At 37.9% G+C, this 15,707-nt stretch overlaps 1 protein-coding gene across 2 annotated transcripts; it reads right to left on the bottom strand.

The window, feature by feature from the left end:
* Positions 1–1,273: 1,273 nt before the first annotated feature.
* On the bottom strand, positions 1,274–15,122 carry GTPBP8 (GTP binding protein 8 (putative)). Of its 2 annotated transcripts, XM_030329587.1 has the most exons (6): positions 14,727–15,122; positions 12,789–12,887; positions 9,615–9,745; positions 8,538–8,637; positions 6,256–6,374; positions 1,274–1,449 (listed from the first exon to the last, which is right to left on the bottom strand). In XM_030329587.1, exons 1-6 carry the CDS (start codon positions 15,060–15,062, stop codon positions 1,368–1,370), a joined length of 867 nt encoding a protein of 288 aa, XP_030185447.1. In that variant the 5' UTR covers positions 15,063–15,122; the 3' UTR covers positions 1,274–1,367. The 2 variants fall into 2 exon arrangements, with proteins under 2 accessions (XP_030185447.1, XP_030185448.1); XM_030329588.1 differs by lacking the exon at positions 12,789–12,887.
* Between the last annotated feature and the right edge of the window lie 585 nt (positions 15,123–15,707).

Raw genomic sequence — 15,707 nt, forward strand, 5'->3', positions numbered from 1 at the left:
TTCTGAATACCGTGTTCACCTGAAGGTGAATGATCCCAGCCTGAAATGACTGGTGTTTGAGCATGGACTGAGATTTTATGAAGAATATATACAAAGTCTAAGAAAAAAGATAACTTATAAGCATAGAGAGGAGCAATGGTCTTCCATCTACCAATAGCGCTTAATAGAAAAGTAGCCCCTTTTAACCTAGTCCATTTTATTATTTAAATGTAGGTAATAGACATTGTCTTTAAAAGACAAAAGCCCAATAAAGACACGGCAAACCATTCTCTACATAGTAGTAAATAGGTTTCCATATTATGGACTTCTATGTACTCTTGTCAGTGTGTTAAAACAGGAGCCCTGTTAAAATAGGAACTGTTAAAATAGAACTCTATTTGTTCTAATGAACAGCATAATTAAATTATTTATAAACATTTTCCCCCAGGCACAAATTCATACTTGCTTTGGGAAGATGCAAGTTTTACAGCTGAAATGATCCTTCTGCAAATTACAGATGCACAACATTTAAAATAATGTTGAAGGGCACCTGGGTGGCTCAGTTGTTTAAGCGTCCAACTTCAGCTCAGGTCATGATTATGCGTCAAGAGTTTGAGCCCCACGTCAGGCTCTGTGCTGACAACTCAGAGCCTGGAGCCTGCTTCAAATTCTGTGTCTCCCTCTCTCTCTGCCCTTTCCCTGCTCACACTCTGTCTCTCTGTCTCTCTCTCAAAAACAAAACATTAAAAAAAATGTTGAAAAATTAAAAATAGATCTACCCTATGACCCAGCAATAGCACTGCTAGGAATTTACCCGAGGGATACAGGAGTGCTGATGCACAGGGGCACTTGTACCCCAATGTTTATAGCAGCACTTTAAACAGCCAAATTATGGAAAGAGCCTAAATGTCCATCAACAAACGAATGCATAAAGAAGATGTGGTTTATATATACAATGGAATACTACTTGGCAATGAGAAAGAATGAAATCTGGCCATTTGTAGCAACGTGGATGGAATTGGAGAGTATTATGCTAAGTGAAATAAGTCAGGCAGAGAAAGACAGATACCATGTTTTCACTCATATGTGGATCCTGAGAAACTTAACAGAAGACCATGGGGGAGGGGAAGGAGGAAAAAAGTTACAGAGAGGGAAGGAGGCAAACCATAAGAGACTCTTGAATACGGAGAACAAAACTGAGGGTTGATGGGGGGTGGGGGAGGGGGGAAAGTGGGTGATGGGCATTGAGGAGGGCACCTGTTGGCATGAGCACTGGGTGTTGTATGGAAACCAATTTGACAATAAATTATATTTAATATAAAAAAATGTTGAAATTATTGATGTTCAAAACTCCAGTTGGCATAGAGAATTTTGAATCTTCAGCTAAACTACAGGCCATCAGTCTTAAGATTTCCTGTTATATTTGCTATAAAGCATCTCAACAGATGGATTCCAGAATAGGTCACAGAACTGTGAAAAAAAAAGAAAAATCATTTTCTTCTTTACTTCAGATATAGTAACAGATTTGACTTCATCCAACTTAAGAACTGTTTAAAAACTCTTGAGTTCCATGTATGAAACAGAATGTCTTAATTTGTCCTGCATTTCCTCTCTCCCACCAGCCTGTTGTATTCTGATGATCCATAGTATCAGATCAATTTCCTTCAGGATTCTAAAAATTTCAATGTATTACTACTTTGCCTTTTACTTCACAAAGTGCTTTTTTTTTTTAAATCGAGGTATAACTGACACGTAACATTGGCTTCAGGTGTATAACATAATGATTAAATACTTGTATATATCGTGAAGTAATCACAGTAAGTCTAGTTAACATCTGTCACCACCTGTCACATCATTATAATTTTTCTTGCGATGAGGACTTTTAAGATCTGCTGTCTTATCAACTTTCAAATATGCAATTCAGTATTAATAACTATGGTCACCATGCTGCACATTACATCTTGATAACTTATTTTATAACTGGAAATTTGAACCTTTTGATCCCCTTCACCCATATCTCCCATCCTCCATCCTTTACCTCTGACAACCACTAATCTCTGTATCTATGATCTTGTTTTGTTATTTCTCAAATTCTACATATTAGTGAGATCTTATGGTAACTTGTCTTTCTCTGCCTGATGTATTTCATATAGCATAATGCCCCAAATATCCACCCATGTTGTCACAAATGGCAAGATTTCATTCTTTTTATGGTTGAATTGTATCCAGTGTGTGTGTGTGTGTGTGTGTGTGTGTGTGTGTGTGTGTGTGTGTTTTCCCATTCTTTGTCCATTCATCTATAGGTGGACAGTTAGGTTTTTTCCATTTTTTAACTATTGTAAATAATGTTGCAGTGAACATGGGGGTGCAGGTATCTTTTCAAATTAGTGTTTTTGTATCCTTCAAGTAAATACCTGTAAGTGGTATTGTTGGATTATATGGCAGTCCTATTTTTAATTTTTTGAGGAACCTCATACTGTTTTCCATAGTGGCTGTACCAATTTCATCAACAGTGCAAAGGGTTCCCTTTTCTCCACATTCTCACCAAAGGCTGTTATTTCTTGCCTTATTTGGGGGCAGGGGGGGCTTTTTGATAATAGCCATTCTAACAGGTATGAGGTGGTATCTCACTGTGGTTTTGATTTGCATTTCCCTGATGATTACTGATGCTAAACATCTTTTCATATTTTCACCTTTTTCTTTTGGGCATGTGTGTGTCTTTTTTGGAAAAAATGTCTATTAAGATCCTCTGCCCATTTTTATCAGATTTTTTTTTGTCTCTGCTATTGAGTTGTAGGAGTTTTGTATTTTAGATGTTAACCCCTTATCAGATATATGATTTGCAAATACTTTCTTTCATTCAGTAGGTTGCCTTTTCATTTTGAAGATGGTTTCCTTCGCTGTGCAAAAGCTTTTTATAGTTCAGTGTAGTCCCACTTGTGTATTTTTGCTTTTGTTGCCTTTGCCTTTGGTGTCACATCCAAAATATCATTGCCAAGTCTGATGTTAAGGGCCTATGTTTTCTTCTAGGAGTTTTATCGTTTCACACCTTACATTCAAGTCTTTAATCCATGTTGAATTAATTTTTGTGTATGATGTAAGATTTCATTCTTTTTTATGGCTGAATTGTATTCATTACTGCATTCATTATTTTGCATAGGTCTGTCCTGTTTTGCCAACATCATTTATTGAAGACAATGCCCAGTTATCACTGTATATTCTTGGCTCCTTTGTATAGTGGCCATATGTGTGTGGGTTTATTTCTGGGCTCCCTATTCTGTTCCATTGATCTATGTGCCTTTTTTTTATGCCAGTACCATACTGTTTTGATTACTATAGATTTATTACATCGTTTGAAATCAGGGACTATGATACCTTCAGCTTTGTTCTTCTTTTGTAAGACTGATTTGGCTATTTGGGATTCCATACAAATGTTAAGACTGTTCTATTTCTGTGAAAAATGCCACTGGAACATCTTCTATTTTGGTTTTTATTTCCCAGATTAAAAGTTTCGATCTCTTTAGTTTGTTCTTTTTGTGACAAAGATTCAATAACCTTGATAACTTAGACCATTTTTTCATTATTTTTAAAAATCATCATCACCATTACTATGTCTGTTATTATCTACCTGTCTTACTATATCCATCCATATGCATCCATCCATTTGTCAGCATGGAAGTGAGCACACGGTTTCTCAGGATACATGGACTTTATGGATACACTATGACTTTTATGGGTACAGGAGTGGTATATACCTATACATAAAACAGGGAGAATATTTTCTACTGCACTGCTAATTCCATTCTTGATAAAGTACAGCATTTTAGACTTTTTAACCAAAACTGCCTGCTTGAAAACAGCCCATAATGATTCCTGGGTCATAAATGAAGCTATATGGTTTAAAGGAGAGACACAAGCTGGGTAGTCCACACGCTAATTATGGCATCTTGAACTCATCTGCAACATTTCTGTCAACTACTGTAATTCTGTTCTTGGAGTACATTCTCTTTGCTTGGAATCCCACTACATAGAGAGCAACTGCGCTCTACCTACTTACATATTTCTTCCATGCCAGTTATAAAAAAAGACTGATCCCAGCATTAATCTTTAGGGGTCTTTCACCATTTATACATTTCTACTCAACTGGGGCAGAGTTCTGTCATGAAGTTTAGCATTTAGCTTTTGCCTACAGCCTTAAAGGCCAAAGCCTGCTGGACTATACTCCCACCTTTCTTTTATAAGGATGATATAAGAAAAGAAGGAAACAAAACCGGACTTTCTCATAATAATTATTTTGTGAACAGGCCAAACTTCTTTCTGGAGGGATGGACTAGGACTTGGTCATGCACATAAGACCAACAAATGTATACAACTCTACTTTCTGAATTGGGTTTTGAGAGGTACAGAATACAGTCTGACAAATTCCTGTATGTGGTCACTATGGTATAGTGAATAGTGAAGTTCTTGAAAGTCACCAGATCCCGCATCTCAAGTCTTAGCCTTTGAGTGTTGTATGGCTTCTGCAGAGCCTTGGTCACTTATGGTGAGTACTGTGGCAGCAGTGATTCCAAGGTCATGCAGCAGAGAATGCTGACACGTCTCAAGAAGAGAATGTTTCTAAAAAGTATTGGGAATCTGATAACCTGGGTTGTTGGCCTAACCCTGCCACTTACTGACTGATTTTTGGCAAGAAAAGAAACTAACATTTATTATGTGGCTGTGTGTATATCTGTCACAATACATTGTATTTAATCCTTCCAATAATCATATTTTCACTAGTGAGAAAACAGGCTCAGAAAATGAAATAAGTTACTTTAAAATCTATGGTCAAGAAATAAGAAGAATCATGCAAAATAAAGGCTCTCTGACCCCAAAGTCCATGCTCTATTTAAACAGATACCTCTCTGCAATTCACTTCACTTCTTTGACTTGCAACCTTAACTAGAAATAGAGATGTTTATTGTGAGGATCAGTTAAGTCTTATGAGTGATGTAGTGATGTAACCTTCCCCAAGACCATCTGTTTTCAGATAGTTCTAGTTTCTCTTAATGTCAAGTCACAACCTAACCTGACTCATCTGATGGCATATAGCTCACAGCAGTGTGGGACTACTGCTTGATCATTCCCTTGTTTGGGACACTATAATTCTATTAATATAGGTCAAGAAAACATTGTCTGTTTTTCCCCAGCCCCATTATACTGTCAATTCGAATTCAGCTTACAGTCAACTAAAACTTTTTTCCCAATAAATGCTGCTATTAAGCCATAATCTGCCCATCTTATGTTTTTGCTGCTTTTTTAGCTGAGGTCTCACTTCCTTCTTATTAAACAGAATAAACAGCTGTCCTTCTATGACAATGCTCAGGGCTGTAAGAAGTAGGATTTCATTCCTGCCCCTAGGAGTCTCTATTATATAGATAGGATATAGACAAATAAACAGGTTAAACCCTTGAATGAAAGTCAAGAGAGAAGACCATTTTGTAGGAATGAATGAATGAAGGATTTTGACAGGCATGTTCACAACTACAAACAATTTAAATGTGATCTGGATTGGCAGGACTTTGAATGAATGATTACGGGACAGTTTTATATACAACCAAGTATTAGTTGGTCTTATTATTTCTCATAGCAAATACCATAGTGCCTTCCACAAAGAAGTTAAGAGAGAGAAAATCATACGGGAATGGCACTTTATCTGTGCTCTAGTACAAGTTACCTACTACATCCCAGGTATATGCTCAAAGTATAGACTCATGTTTCATCACTAAACGACATCAACTAGCTCAAAATTGCCAGCTAAAGAAATCATCATTTTGTCTGCTACCAGTGCTTAATTCTAACTTATATGAAGCACTTCTTCTTTACATATGGTCCTTTTAAAGAAAAATGTTTATCCCTCACAGCCCGAATGAGCTTTGTACCATAAAGATAATTTGCTTTTCTCTGAAACCGAGAAAAGCATGGTAGTATATTGTGGTTGCTATTTAGCTGATTTTAAGAAGTAAAAAGTTTTCACTTCTGTAGTCTAGGGTTGAGCTAGGCTGAGGCAGAAAGAAAATGAAGATACCTAGGGAAAATCTATCAAGAGCCTGTAGAAGAAGACAAACTAGAGGGAAGGAGAAAACAAAAGTGCTGATGGGTTGAGCCAATAAATCATGGCTAAATGCATAGCTTTCCAAACTCCTCTTATGTTAAGTAATACCTCAATCTAAGAAACACCGTTTAATACTAAATGTTGTGAGTACATAAAAGTAATAAAAACAATTCAACTCTTACCTTACAGGAAACAACTGAGGAAAACATCCTTGTGTCTCTCTGTCAACAAATTTCTGGATCTGAAGCACTTGTTTTAAAAGATGTCCCTTGGAAGATTTGTCAATTTTTGTTAATACCATCTGTAAGAAAACAAATATTTAAGCATTAGAAATAAAGTATCTTTTAATACACAGTTTTGCACATTTTTCACTACAAATTTTTAGTAACTAGTAGATCCTTATCAGTTTCTTAATCTCTCTTGTTTCTTCATCTATAAAATAAAAGCAACACCCCCTAAAGGAGTTACCATGAATATTAAATAAGAATATATGCAATATACTGGGGTGCCTGGGTGGCTCAGTCAGTTAACTGTCCAACTCTTGATTTCAGCTCCGGTCATGATCTCACGGTTTGTCAGATCGAGTCCTGCATCAGGCTCTGTGTTGACAGCACGGAGTCTGCTTGGGATTCTCTCTCAAAATAAGTAAATGAACATTAAAAAAAAACAAAACAAAAACATGTATACAATGGATAAAGCACATACTATGTATTTCTATTTAATAGTGCTTTAACTACACAGGGCCATAATATCATGGATTCAAGACCAGTGAAAAGGACCCTTGAGTCATATTTGCAATTGATGTATGACAAATGTTGCATATGATCACTATACATCTCATGTTAACTAAGATACACAGTGAGCATTATCAGGCTGATCTATATAAAAATGCCAACATCATCATTTTTGACCTACAAAATGGTTCTGTCTTACATGTAATAACGTTAAGAAAAACCCCTAGAAATCAGGCTATTTGGGGCACCTGGGTGGCTCAGTTGGTTAAGTGTCCAATTTCGCTCAGGTCATTGTCTCACAGTTTGTGAGTTCGAGCCCCGCTTTGGGCTCTGTGCTGACAGCCTGGAGCCTGGAGCCTGCTTCAGATTCTGTGTCTCCCTCTCTCTCTGCCACTCCCCCACTCACATTCTGTCTCTCTCTCTCAAACATAAATAAACATTAAAAAAAAAAAAAAAAAGAAATCAGGCTCTTTGTATCTTGTATCTGATACAGTTGTAGGAATGATTATAAAATGAATTAAAACGACTTTGATCTATCATATTTTCCTGGGGAGTTTCTATAAAATTATATTTCCTGACTCATCATTTATGCTTTTCAGTTATAAAAAATGTTAAGGGTAAAAGAAGTGAGAAGCAGAAAGTGTTCTAACTACTTGTGAATCCCTCCAAATGGCAATCTTTCCTCATAAAAGCAAAAAAGCTGATATTTATTTATATATTTTGTTATTATTATCTTTAAATATGCTGATATTTAAAAGGAAACATAATTCCTCTATCACAAGCTCTTTTCCAAAGAAGAAAATAGTTATTTCCTTAAAGTTGAACTGAGAAAAATATACAATTTCACTAACTGGTACCTATGATACCAAATCAGGAATACTGTATCACTTAATAAAACCAGTTTGGCACTATTTGGGTATTTTCTACTATGTGGACTATATCAGACCTTTGACTTCTCATCACTAACTAGTTATCACTAATGCTTCACAGAGCTTTTGCAAACCCCAATTCCATAACCTCAAGAATACAAAAATGCTGCTGATTAGTAACATGATTTGATTTGCATTCAACTCCACTGTTACATTTTAGTGGTTTCCTAACTTTTTTTGAAACCAAATTATAGTCAATGGACTCTTCACTCTTCCTTAGAAAGAAACTTTAGAGTGCTATCTTATCTGCAAAACTCACAAAGCAAAATAATGTGGATACCAACCTACTAACCTGTATTCTATTCTAGGACAAACAACAGAAAAAGCCTTGGTAAGATATTCCTGAAAGAAATTTTGTTTTCTTTAAGAATGTAAAAATCCTACTTGTGTGTGCTGGAGCCTATTTTCTTGCAATGGTTCTTAAATTGCAAATCACTTTAGCGAATTTTCAGTTGCAATTTCATTTACATTTTTGATAAGTACTATTTGCCAAACTGCTGTTAAAGAACTACTAACATGTTTTAGACAAATATTTATATTGCCACAGAAAAATGAAAGGGAAGAGCACAACTTGAAAATACTTTACTTTGACTATAATTTCGAAACCTTAAAGCTGAGGGAGAGAAAAGAGAATAAAAGTACCACAGAAGTTGTCTTAATGGCTGATAATCAAAAAGATTAGTCAAAAGGGACTCTTGCGGAGACAAGACCTGCTCTTTCACCAAACACACACACACGCATTTGCACATGCACACAAACTGGTATTTCTAACTGCAACCATGATTTGAAAGAAACACTTACCACATAAGGTAATGCAAATTCTTCACACATTTCTATGGCAATACTGTCGGTTTTTTGAATTCCAACAACACTATCCACTAACAAAAATGTTCTCATCAAACTGTAAGAATGCAGAAATAAAAATTAATGACAATATAAAATACACTCATTCATTTCTCCCCTGACCTTTACTATCCTAAGAAATTTTCCTTTGAATAATTTTGCATTCCAAAATTTAAAAATTTCTTTAGGCAAAAGGAATTCTCAGTTCACTAGGAAGTCCATTCTATAATCCAATAACTCTCAATGCTGTTACTTTCATTAACTAAATGTACTAAATATTAATTTATTTTAATACCATGTATTGAACCTAAGATCCTCTGCCTAAGACTAGATACAAAGACGAATGAGTCCTTTCCCTTAAAAGCTTGAACTCTAGTGGGAGAGACATGAAGCCAATTAACGATGTTGTCACAAAAATGTCTAAATTTTCAAATATTATTTTAAGACTAACAAATAATGGAAACCAGACACATTATGTTTTGTATTTTTTTGTGTGTAAATATTTCATCTTAGTTTCTATGTAAAGCTACAAGCAAGATACTTATACTTTTTTATAATTCAAAAGTTTAACATTAATTTCTCCATATGTTGTGCAATGCTTGAAACATAAAACTGCCATTTGACTACCTATGGAGACCAAAGAAAGTTACATTTACTGAGGATGTGGTGTCAGAAGTATTTTTAAAATGCACTGAAGTTTATCTAAATGTGGTAAATACCACAATAACCAATAATCTTTATTTTCAAAATTAGTCAGCTAAGAGTTTGATATAAAAACATTAGTGAACTCTGCTGAAAAACTAGTTACAGTCTCAATTTAGGAAAGCACTGAAATTTAAAATTAAGCTAATCTACAAGAAAAAATTAAGCAAGGAGTATACACCTTGGCCCTACATGCTGTACTGTAGAATATTATGAGAATAAAATGGACCGTCTAAAAGAAGTCACTTGATAACGTAGAGTCATACGGTGCAGAATATTCCATTAATGAAAACGTGCTTTTGGATTAAACTTACAAGAAAATTTTTTCCTTACTTCCTTCGTTCTTTTAGATAGGTCTCTACCATGTCAACAAAATCTTCAGGAGCTCTATAGCCATAACCTGGCATGTCCACCAATGTAAAATATTTTCCAACTTTGAAAAAATTCATCTTCTTTGTGTGCCCCTGATAAAATAAATGGAAAAATAAAAGCTAGCTTTGTTAAAATATGTCCTTAACCACCAGAGAGTCTTAACAATAGAGAACTGATAGTTGATGGAGGGAGGTGGGTGGGAGATGGGCTAGATGGTTAAGGAGTATTAATGAAGGCACTTGTTGTGATGAGCACTGGGTGTTATACATAAGTGAAGAGCCACTGAATTCTACTCCTGAAACCAATACTGCACTGTATTTTAACTAAAATATACAAATATATACAGGTATATATGTCCTTTATATATTTAATGACTCAAAATATTTTTATTCAATTTATTAAAAGCCTAAGTATTATGAATATAATCCTAGCTGGGTTGATGATGATACAGACAAAGAAGATAAAAGAGAAGTGGCTGGAGATAAGCTTCGATGATACTACTTCTTCCCTCCAATTCATTTTTAAGAGAATCTATATGATGTAAGAACTCTGGATTAAGAATATGTAGCCAAATTATGTTGGAGTCTTTTCATTAGCTCTGTCTCAATAAAAAGTTACCCTGTAATGGTGTGACTGTATTAGTTAATATTCTCTGATGAATAACAGATCTCCACTTTAAAGAGAAATAAATTGGGGCACCTGGCTGGCTCAGTCAGTTAGATGTCTGACTTGGGCTCAGGTCATGATCTCAGGTTCATGAGTTCAAGTTCTACATTGGGCTCTCTGCTGTCAGTGGCACAGCCTGCTTGGGATTCTCTGTCTTATGGCATAGACTGGCTAAACTAAAAATACTTACTGTCAGTCATACAGCTTTTCATAAAACCTAGATGCAAAGTCTGATAGTTTATTACGCCGAGACTACTCCTTCCCTAGGATCAGATGTTTTGCACGTTTCATTAGATGGTTTTTGTGCTTTCATTAAACCATTTTTTAAATTTTTTTTTTTTTTCAACGTTTATTTATTTTTGGGACAGAGAGAGACAGAGCATGAACGGGGGAGGGGCAGAGAGAGAGGGAGACACAGAATCGGAAACAGGCTCCAGGCTCTGAGCCATCAGCCCAGAGCCTGACGCGGGGCTCGAACTCCCGGACCGCGAGATCGTGACCTGGCTGAAGTCGGACGCTTAACCGACTGCGCCACCCAGGCGCCCCATAAACCATTTTTTAAAAGTATATACAACACTATAAAATATGTGTTAAACTAAAATGATGTAAAGATGATAAAAAGTCATGGTTTTGTGTCCAATGACACTATTAATCAGAAAACAAACAGTTAAGATGTAAAATTTAAAAAGTCATTGTTTGGAACTTGGAATAAATACTTCCAGAGGAAAGATTTTATAAAACAGTGCTTAGGTTCCCATCAGCTGATGTGTCTATCCACAGGAAAATGACAAATCAGGAATGTCAAAAATACATTTCTTCCAGGGGCACCTGGGTGGCTCAGTCAGTTGAGCGTCCGACTTCGGCTCAGGTCATGATCTCACGGTCTGTGAGTTCAGGCCCCACATTGGGCTCTGTGCTGACAGCTCAGAGCCTGGAGCCTGCTTCTGATTCTGTGTCTGCCTCTCTCTCTGCCCCTCCCCCGCTCATGCTCTGTCTCTCTCTCTCTCTCTGTCAAAAATAAATAAACATTAACAAAAATTAAAAAAAAAGAATACATTTCTTCCATTGTCCTCTAATAGAGAGAAGGGAACCACACTACCTAGAAATGAGAATTTAGCTGGGTTATCTGGTAAGACAGAGTAGGCGTAAGCATAGGAGGTTTCATGAATGACAACAATCATCGGCATCAGCAATGGAGCCAGGGAATCAACTATATGAAGAAATGGGGAGCAAGAGAAGACTAGTGAAGCTTCATGGAAGGGTTCCAATGCAAGGAAAGGGAGGCAGTGAGCACAAGGTTGGTGGGAATATATAACAAGGTGAAGGGAACTGGGGGTGAGTTTTAAGGAGAGGGTATCTGGGGCGCCTGGGTGGCTCAGTCGGTTAAGCGTCCGACTTCGGCTCAGGTCATGATCTCGCACTCCATGAGTTCGAGCCCCGCGTCGGGCCCCGTGTCGAGCTCATGCTGACCGCTCAGAGCCTGGTGACCGTTTCAGATTCTGTGTCTCCGTCTCTCTCTGACCCTCCCCCATTCATGCTCTGTCTCTCTCTGTCTCAAAAATAAATAAACGTTAAAAAAAAAATTAAAAAAAATAAGGAGAGGGTATCTTAGATATTGGTACAGTCTGCATCACTGAGAAAGAAGTAGAGAAAATTAAAAACTGACAAAGTTACTACAGCAGACTAGCTGACATAATCACAAAATTCGGCCCTGGGTAAACCTGGGTCTGTCTAATTGTATATGTGTATGTATGTATATATATTTATATCTATGTATAAAGAGAGAGGGAATGGGGAAGAAAGGGAAAAAGGAGTTTGCAAGATATAAAAGCTTATAGGAGGAAAAAAATAATTCAAAACAGTTTCCTCTAAAATCAGCGTAAAACTAAATGATCAATCTTAAAGAAGTAAATATAGAATGGCAAAAGAACACTTTATATGGCAACTCTTTGGAAAAGATCTGGACAAAAGGATTTCCTCAAGAAACTTGCAAGACTACTAAAATAAATACAGACATACTTTCTTTTTCTTCAGGGAAATATACAGGCATTAATGAAATGTCTTACTTTACTACTTATTTGAAAGAAATCACCTTTCTAGGGGCACCCTGGTGGCTCAGTTAGTTAAGCGTCTGACTCTTGATTTCAGCTCAGGTCATGATCTCATAGTTCGTGAGTGTGAGCCCTGCGCTGGGCTCTGTGCTGACAGTGTGGAGCCTGCTTGGGATTCTCTCCCTCCCTCGCTCTCTGCCCCTCCCCAGCTTGTGCTCTCTCAAAATAAATAAATGAGCATTTAAAAAAAAAAAAAGAAGAAGAAGACCTGTTCTAGGAACTTAGCAAGTATGGTTTCTTGTACCTCTCAACATTTATTAGTTATTTTAGTCAATTTCAGAGATAGTTCAGACAATTTCACATTTCAATATACTGTTTCTTTTAAATTCCATCTCCCCATCCCTTTCCTTCAACATACCGGTTTTTTGGAGACTCTGACTTCAACCTCTGGCGCCAGTGAAAAAAGGGCTTTTATTAGAGAGGATTTTCCAACATTGCTTCTGCCTATAAAACACACCTTATACAAGGAAAAAAAGAAGCTAACTGAATACTAGGTTTATATATACATTTTTATTATATGTTGTATTAGCTGCAAAAATCTGTCAAACTACTGTCTTGCCTAGCCATGTAAAAAGGTGGCCTATGGGGCACCTGTGTGGCTCAGTTGGTTGAGCGTCTGATTTTGACTCAGGTCATGATCTTGCAGTTCATGAGTTTGAGCCCCGCATTGGGCTCACTGCTGTCACTGCAGAGCCCACTTCAGATCCACCGTCCCTGTCTCTCTCTGCCCCTCCTCTGCTTGTGCTCTCTCTCTCAAAAATAAATACACATTCAAAACAAAACAAAACAAAACGAGGTGGCTTACATTTAGTCAAACCTCAAATTCTAACATACAGCTACCACGTATTGAATGATTTCCAATGCCAGGTACTGTTCAAAGCACATAACGTGAATTTTCTGATTTACTTTTTACAACATCCCTATAAGGGAGGTAATAGTATTATCCCCATTTTACAAATGATTAAAACTTGAGGCAGAGAGAAGCTAAATAATTGGCTCAAAATTATACAGCTAGAAAGTGAAGAAGCTGGAACTGAACTCAGGACATCTATCTCCAGAACCTGTGCCTTTAATGACAGTATACTACTCAAGAATGTCTGTGACAATCATTAAGCATTCCATATTTACAAATTTTTAAGTTAAAAACTAGATGCATTTCAACAAAACTTACTCTACAGTACAACTACATGCCTGAAACTGCATTTCCCCACTGCAATTCCCAGAGTAGACTGCAATACCATTGTAATTACGAGGTTATTCCTTCCTCTTGACCTCTCTTGCTTCCAAATAAGCTTTTCTCCTTTAGATCTCTATAGTGTAGAAAGAAACAAAATGTTCCTGATACTAACCATTAATATACGTGACTCTGCTTCTTAACATGGTATGAAGGGGGTACAATACCAGTCAGGGTTCTAAGTGAAGGCATTATGACCCGCCCCCCTCCCCGGGGGGGTTTTGGAAATCTGTAAGGGCATTTCTGCTTATCAATATGAGTGGGTGGTACTTAGTGCACAGGGAACAGGGGCACTATATATTTCACAAGACTGGGGTCAGTCCTTCAACATGAATTGATCTGAGTCCTGCATATATTTCAAAAGCTTTGCCAGATTAAATCCAATGATAATGTCTAAATAAAACTGAATTTAAAAAAACAAATTACACAAAAAGTCCAGTAATTAAGAGCCTAAGTGGAAACACGATGCTGTCTTGTAATTATTAAATGATTTACCTACATCCTTAGTTCTGACTACATAAACTACCACAACCGTTCTGATTAGAAGGAAAGTTTCCACTGAAGTGGTGCAGTTACTGCAAATAGATAATGAGATCTGCAAGACAAGCCTAAAATGCACACTCGTGCAACTTCACTAAAGTTGATTTTAAAAAACATCATTGCCATGTATATATAATTCTTATTTTTGCACGGCCGGAACTTTGGCTTGAGTGAAAATTACATATTGGTAAGGACCACCACATTTAAGAAACTATTAAACTTTTCATATTCCTCACTTTGTCTCATTTGTCTCGGCATACTTTCCCCACTTTAATTAAAAAGGAAAACGATAATAAAAGGCCAGTTAATTTTTTTTGTACGCTTGGTTTGGGTTTTTACAATCTTTTAAAATCTTCTATATTCATTACCAAAATAACTATTAACTATATGTGCTTTTTTGGCTAAAATAACTATATGTGTCCACACGAAGCTAGACATTTCTCTCCCGTTCGGTGACAAGAACAGGTGAGGGCAATATGCCTGTCCAAGTCTTCACGACCAGAGGGCGGCGGTGGCTCTCACCTCAGGGCTGGGGAGGTCTGGGGCGTGGTCGAGACGCACCGCGGAGCTGAGGTAGCTGATGCGGTTCCGGGACGTGGCCGTGAAGACGGCCTCCGCCTTGGAGATGTCCTCCAGGCTCGGGTCGAAGATCTTCACGTGAAGGTCCAACCTCGAGTCTGGTGTGAGCTGCCGCTCGAGTTCCTGCAGTGGGAACACGAGCTTCGTCATTTGTCTCTTAGGCAGCCTGAGCACGTCCGTGAAGGCGTGGAACGTGCTGCAAGCTCGGCTCAAGAGCCGCAGCGCCGCTGGCACCTCAAATAGCGTCCTCACGGCGTGCCGCAGCCTCGGTATTGCCATTTTCTTCTCCAAGAAGCCCCGCGGCTGGGCAACAGGGCCAGGGTCTGGTCTGCGCGTGCGTGATCCCGCTCCCGCTACGCCTGATGGGAATTGTAGTCTCATCTGGACTCACCCGTTTCCTTCTGAGCTTTGATTCCAGGGAGAAGGGGGCTGGGGTTTCCTGGCGCAGGGCAGGCAGGTGGGGGCGGGGGATTGGAGGCTGGTGGTTGACTTTCACACGCAGGCCCGCTGACTACTGTGCCTTTGACTTGTGTATCACTGTGGGGAGGCCGTTTAACGGTTTACAGAGGTGAAAAGATACCTGGGCTGTGTGCCCCTTGAGTGTCAAACGAAGGAGCAAACGTGTGAAGCTCTGGTGGATTCCGGGCCCATTTACTCCTCGCGGTATCTGATAGTCTCACGGATCATTGGCGTTGATGTTGATGTAGACATCACCAGGCAAAACTAATTCCCTTGTAGAGCTGTAATGGGAATTATATATAGAGTCCAAGAGGGAACTGTCAAAGTCCAGGAAAATCCGCCAAATCAGTACTAAAGGGGATTCAGTCCGGTGGATGGGATGTTGCAATAGTACTTTCTGTGTTCTTATAATATTCTGACTGACATCATGTTTCCAGGTGATCTGGGTGAAGTAGCATTCTCTCC

Source organism: Lynx canadensis, chromosome C2 (genome assembly GCF_007474595.2).
Source record: "Lynx canadensis isolate LIC74 chromosome C2, mLynCan4.pri.v2, whole genome shotgun sequence".
Classification (NCBI taxonomy): domain Eukaryota; kingdom Metazoa; phylum Chordata; class Mammalia; order Carnivora; family Felidae; genus Lynx; species Lynx canadensis.

Bases quoted from the DNA above. Each gene is read 5' to 3' on its own strand.
- GTPBP8 (XM_030329587.1), bottom strand. From the start codon at position 15,062: ATGGCAATACCGAGGCTGCGGCACGCCGTGAGGACGCTATTTGAGGTG. The intron at 12,888-14,726 runs GTGAGAGCCACC...TCCTTGTATAAG, and splicing joins CAGACCTCCCCAGCCCTGAG to GTGTGTTTTATAGGCAGAAG. The intron at 6,375-8,537 runs GTAAGTGTTTCT...GTTTTCTTACAG, and splicing joins AATTTGCATTACCTTATGTG to ATGGTATTAACAAAAATTGA.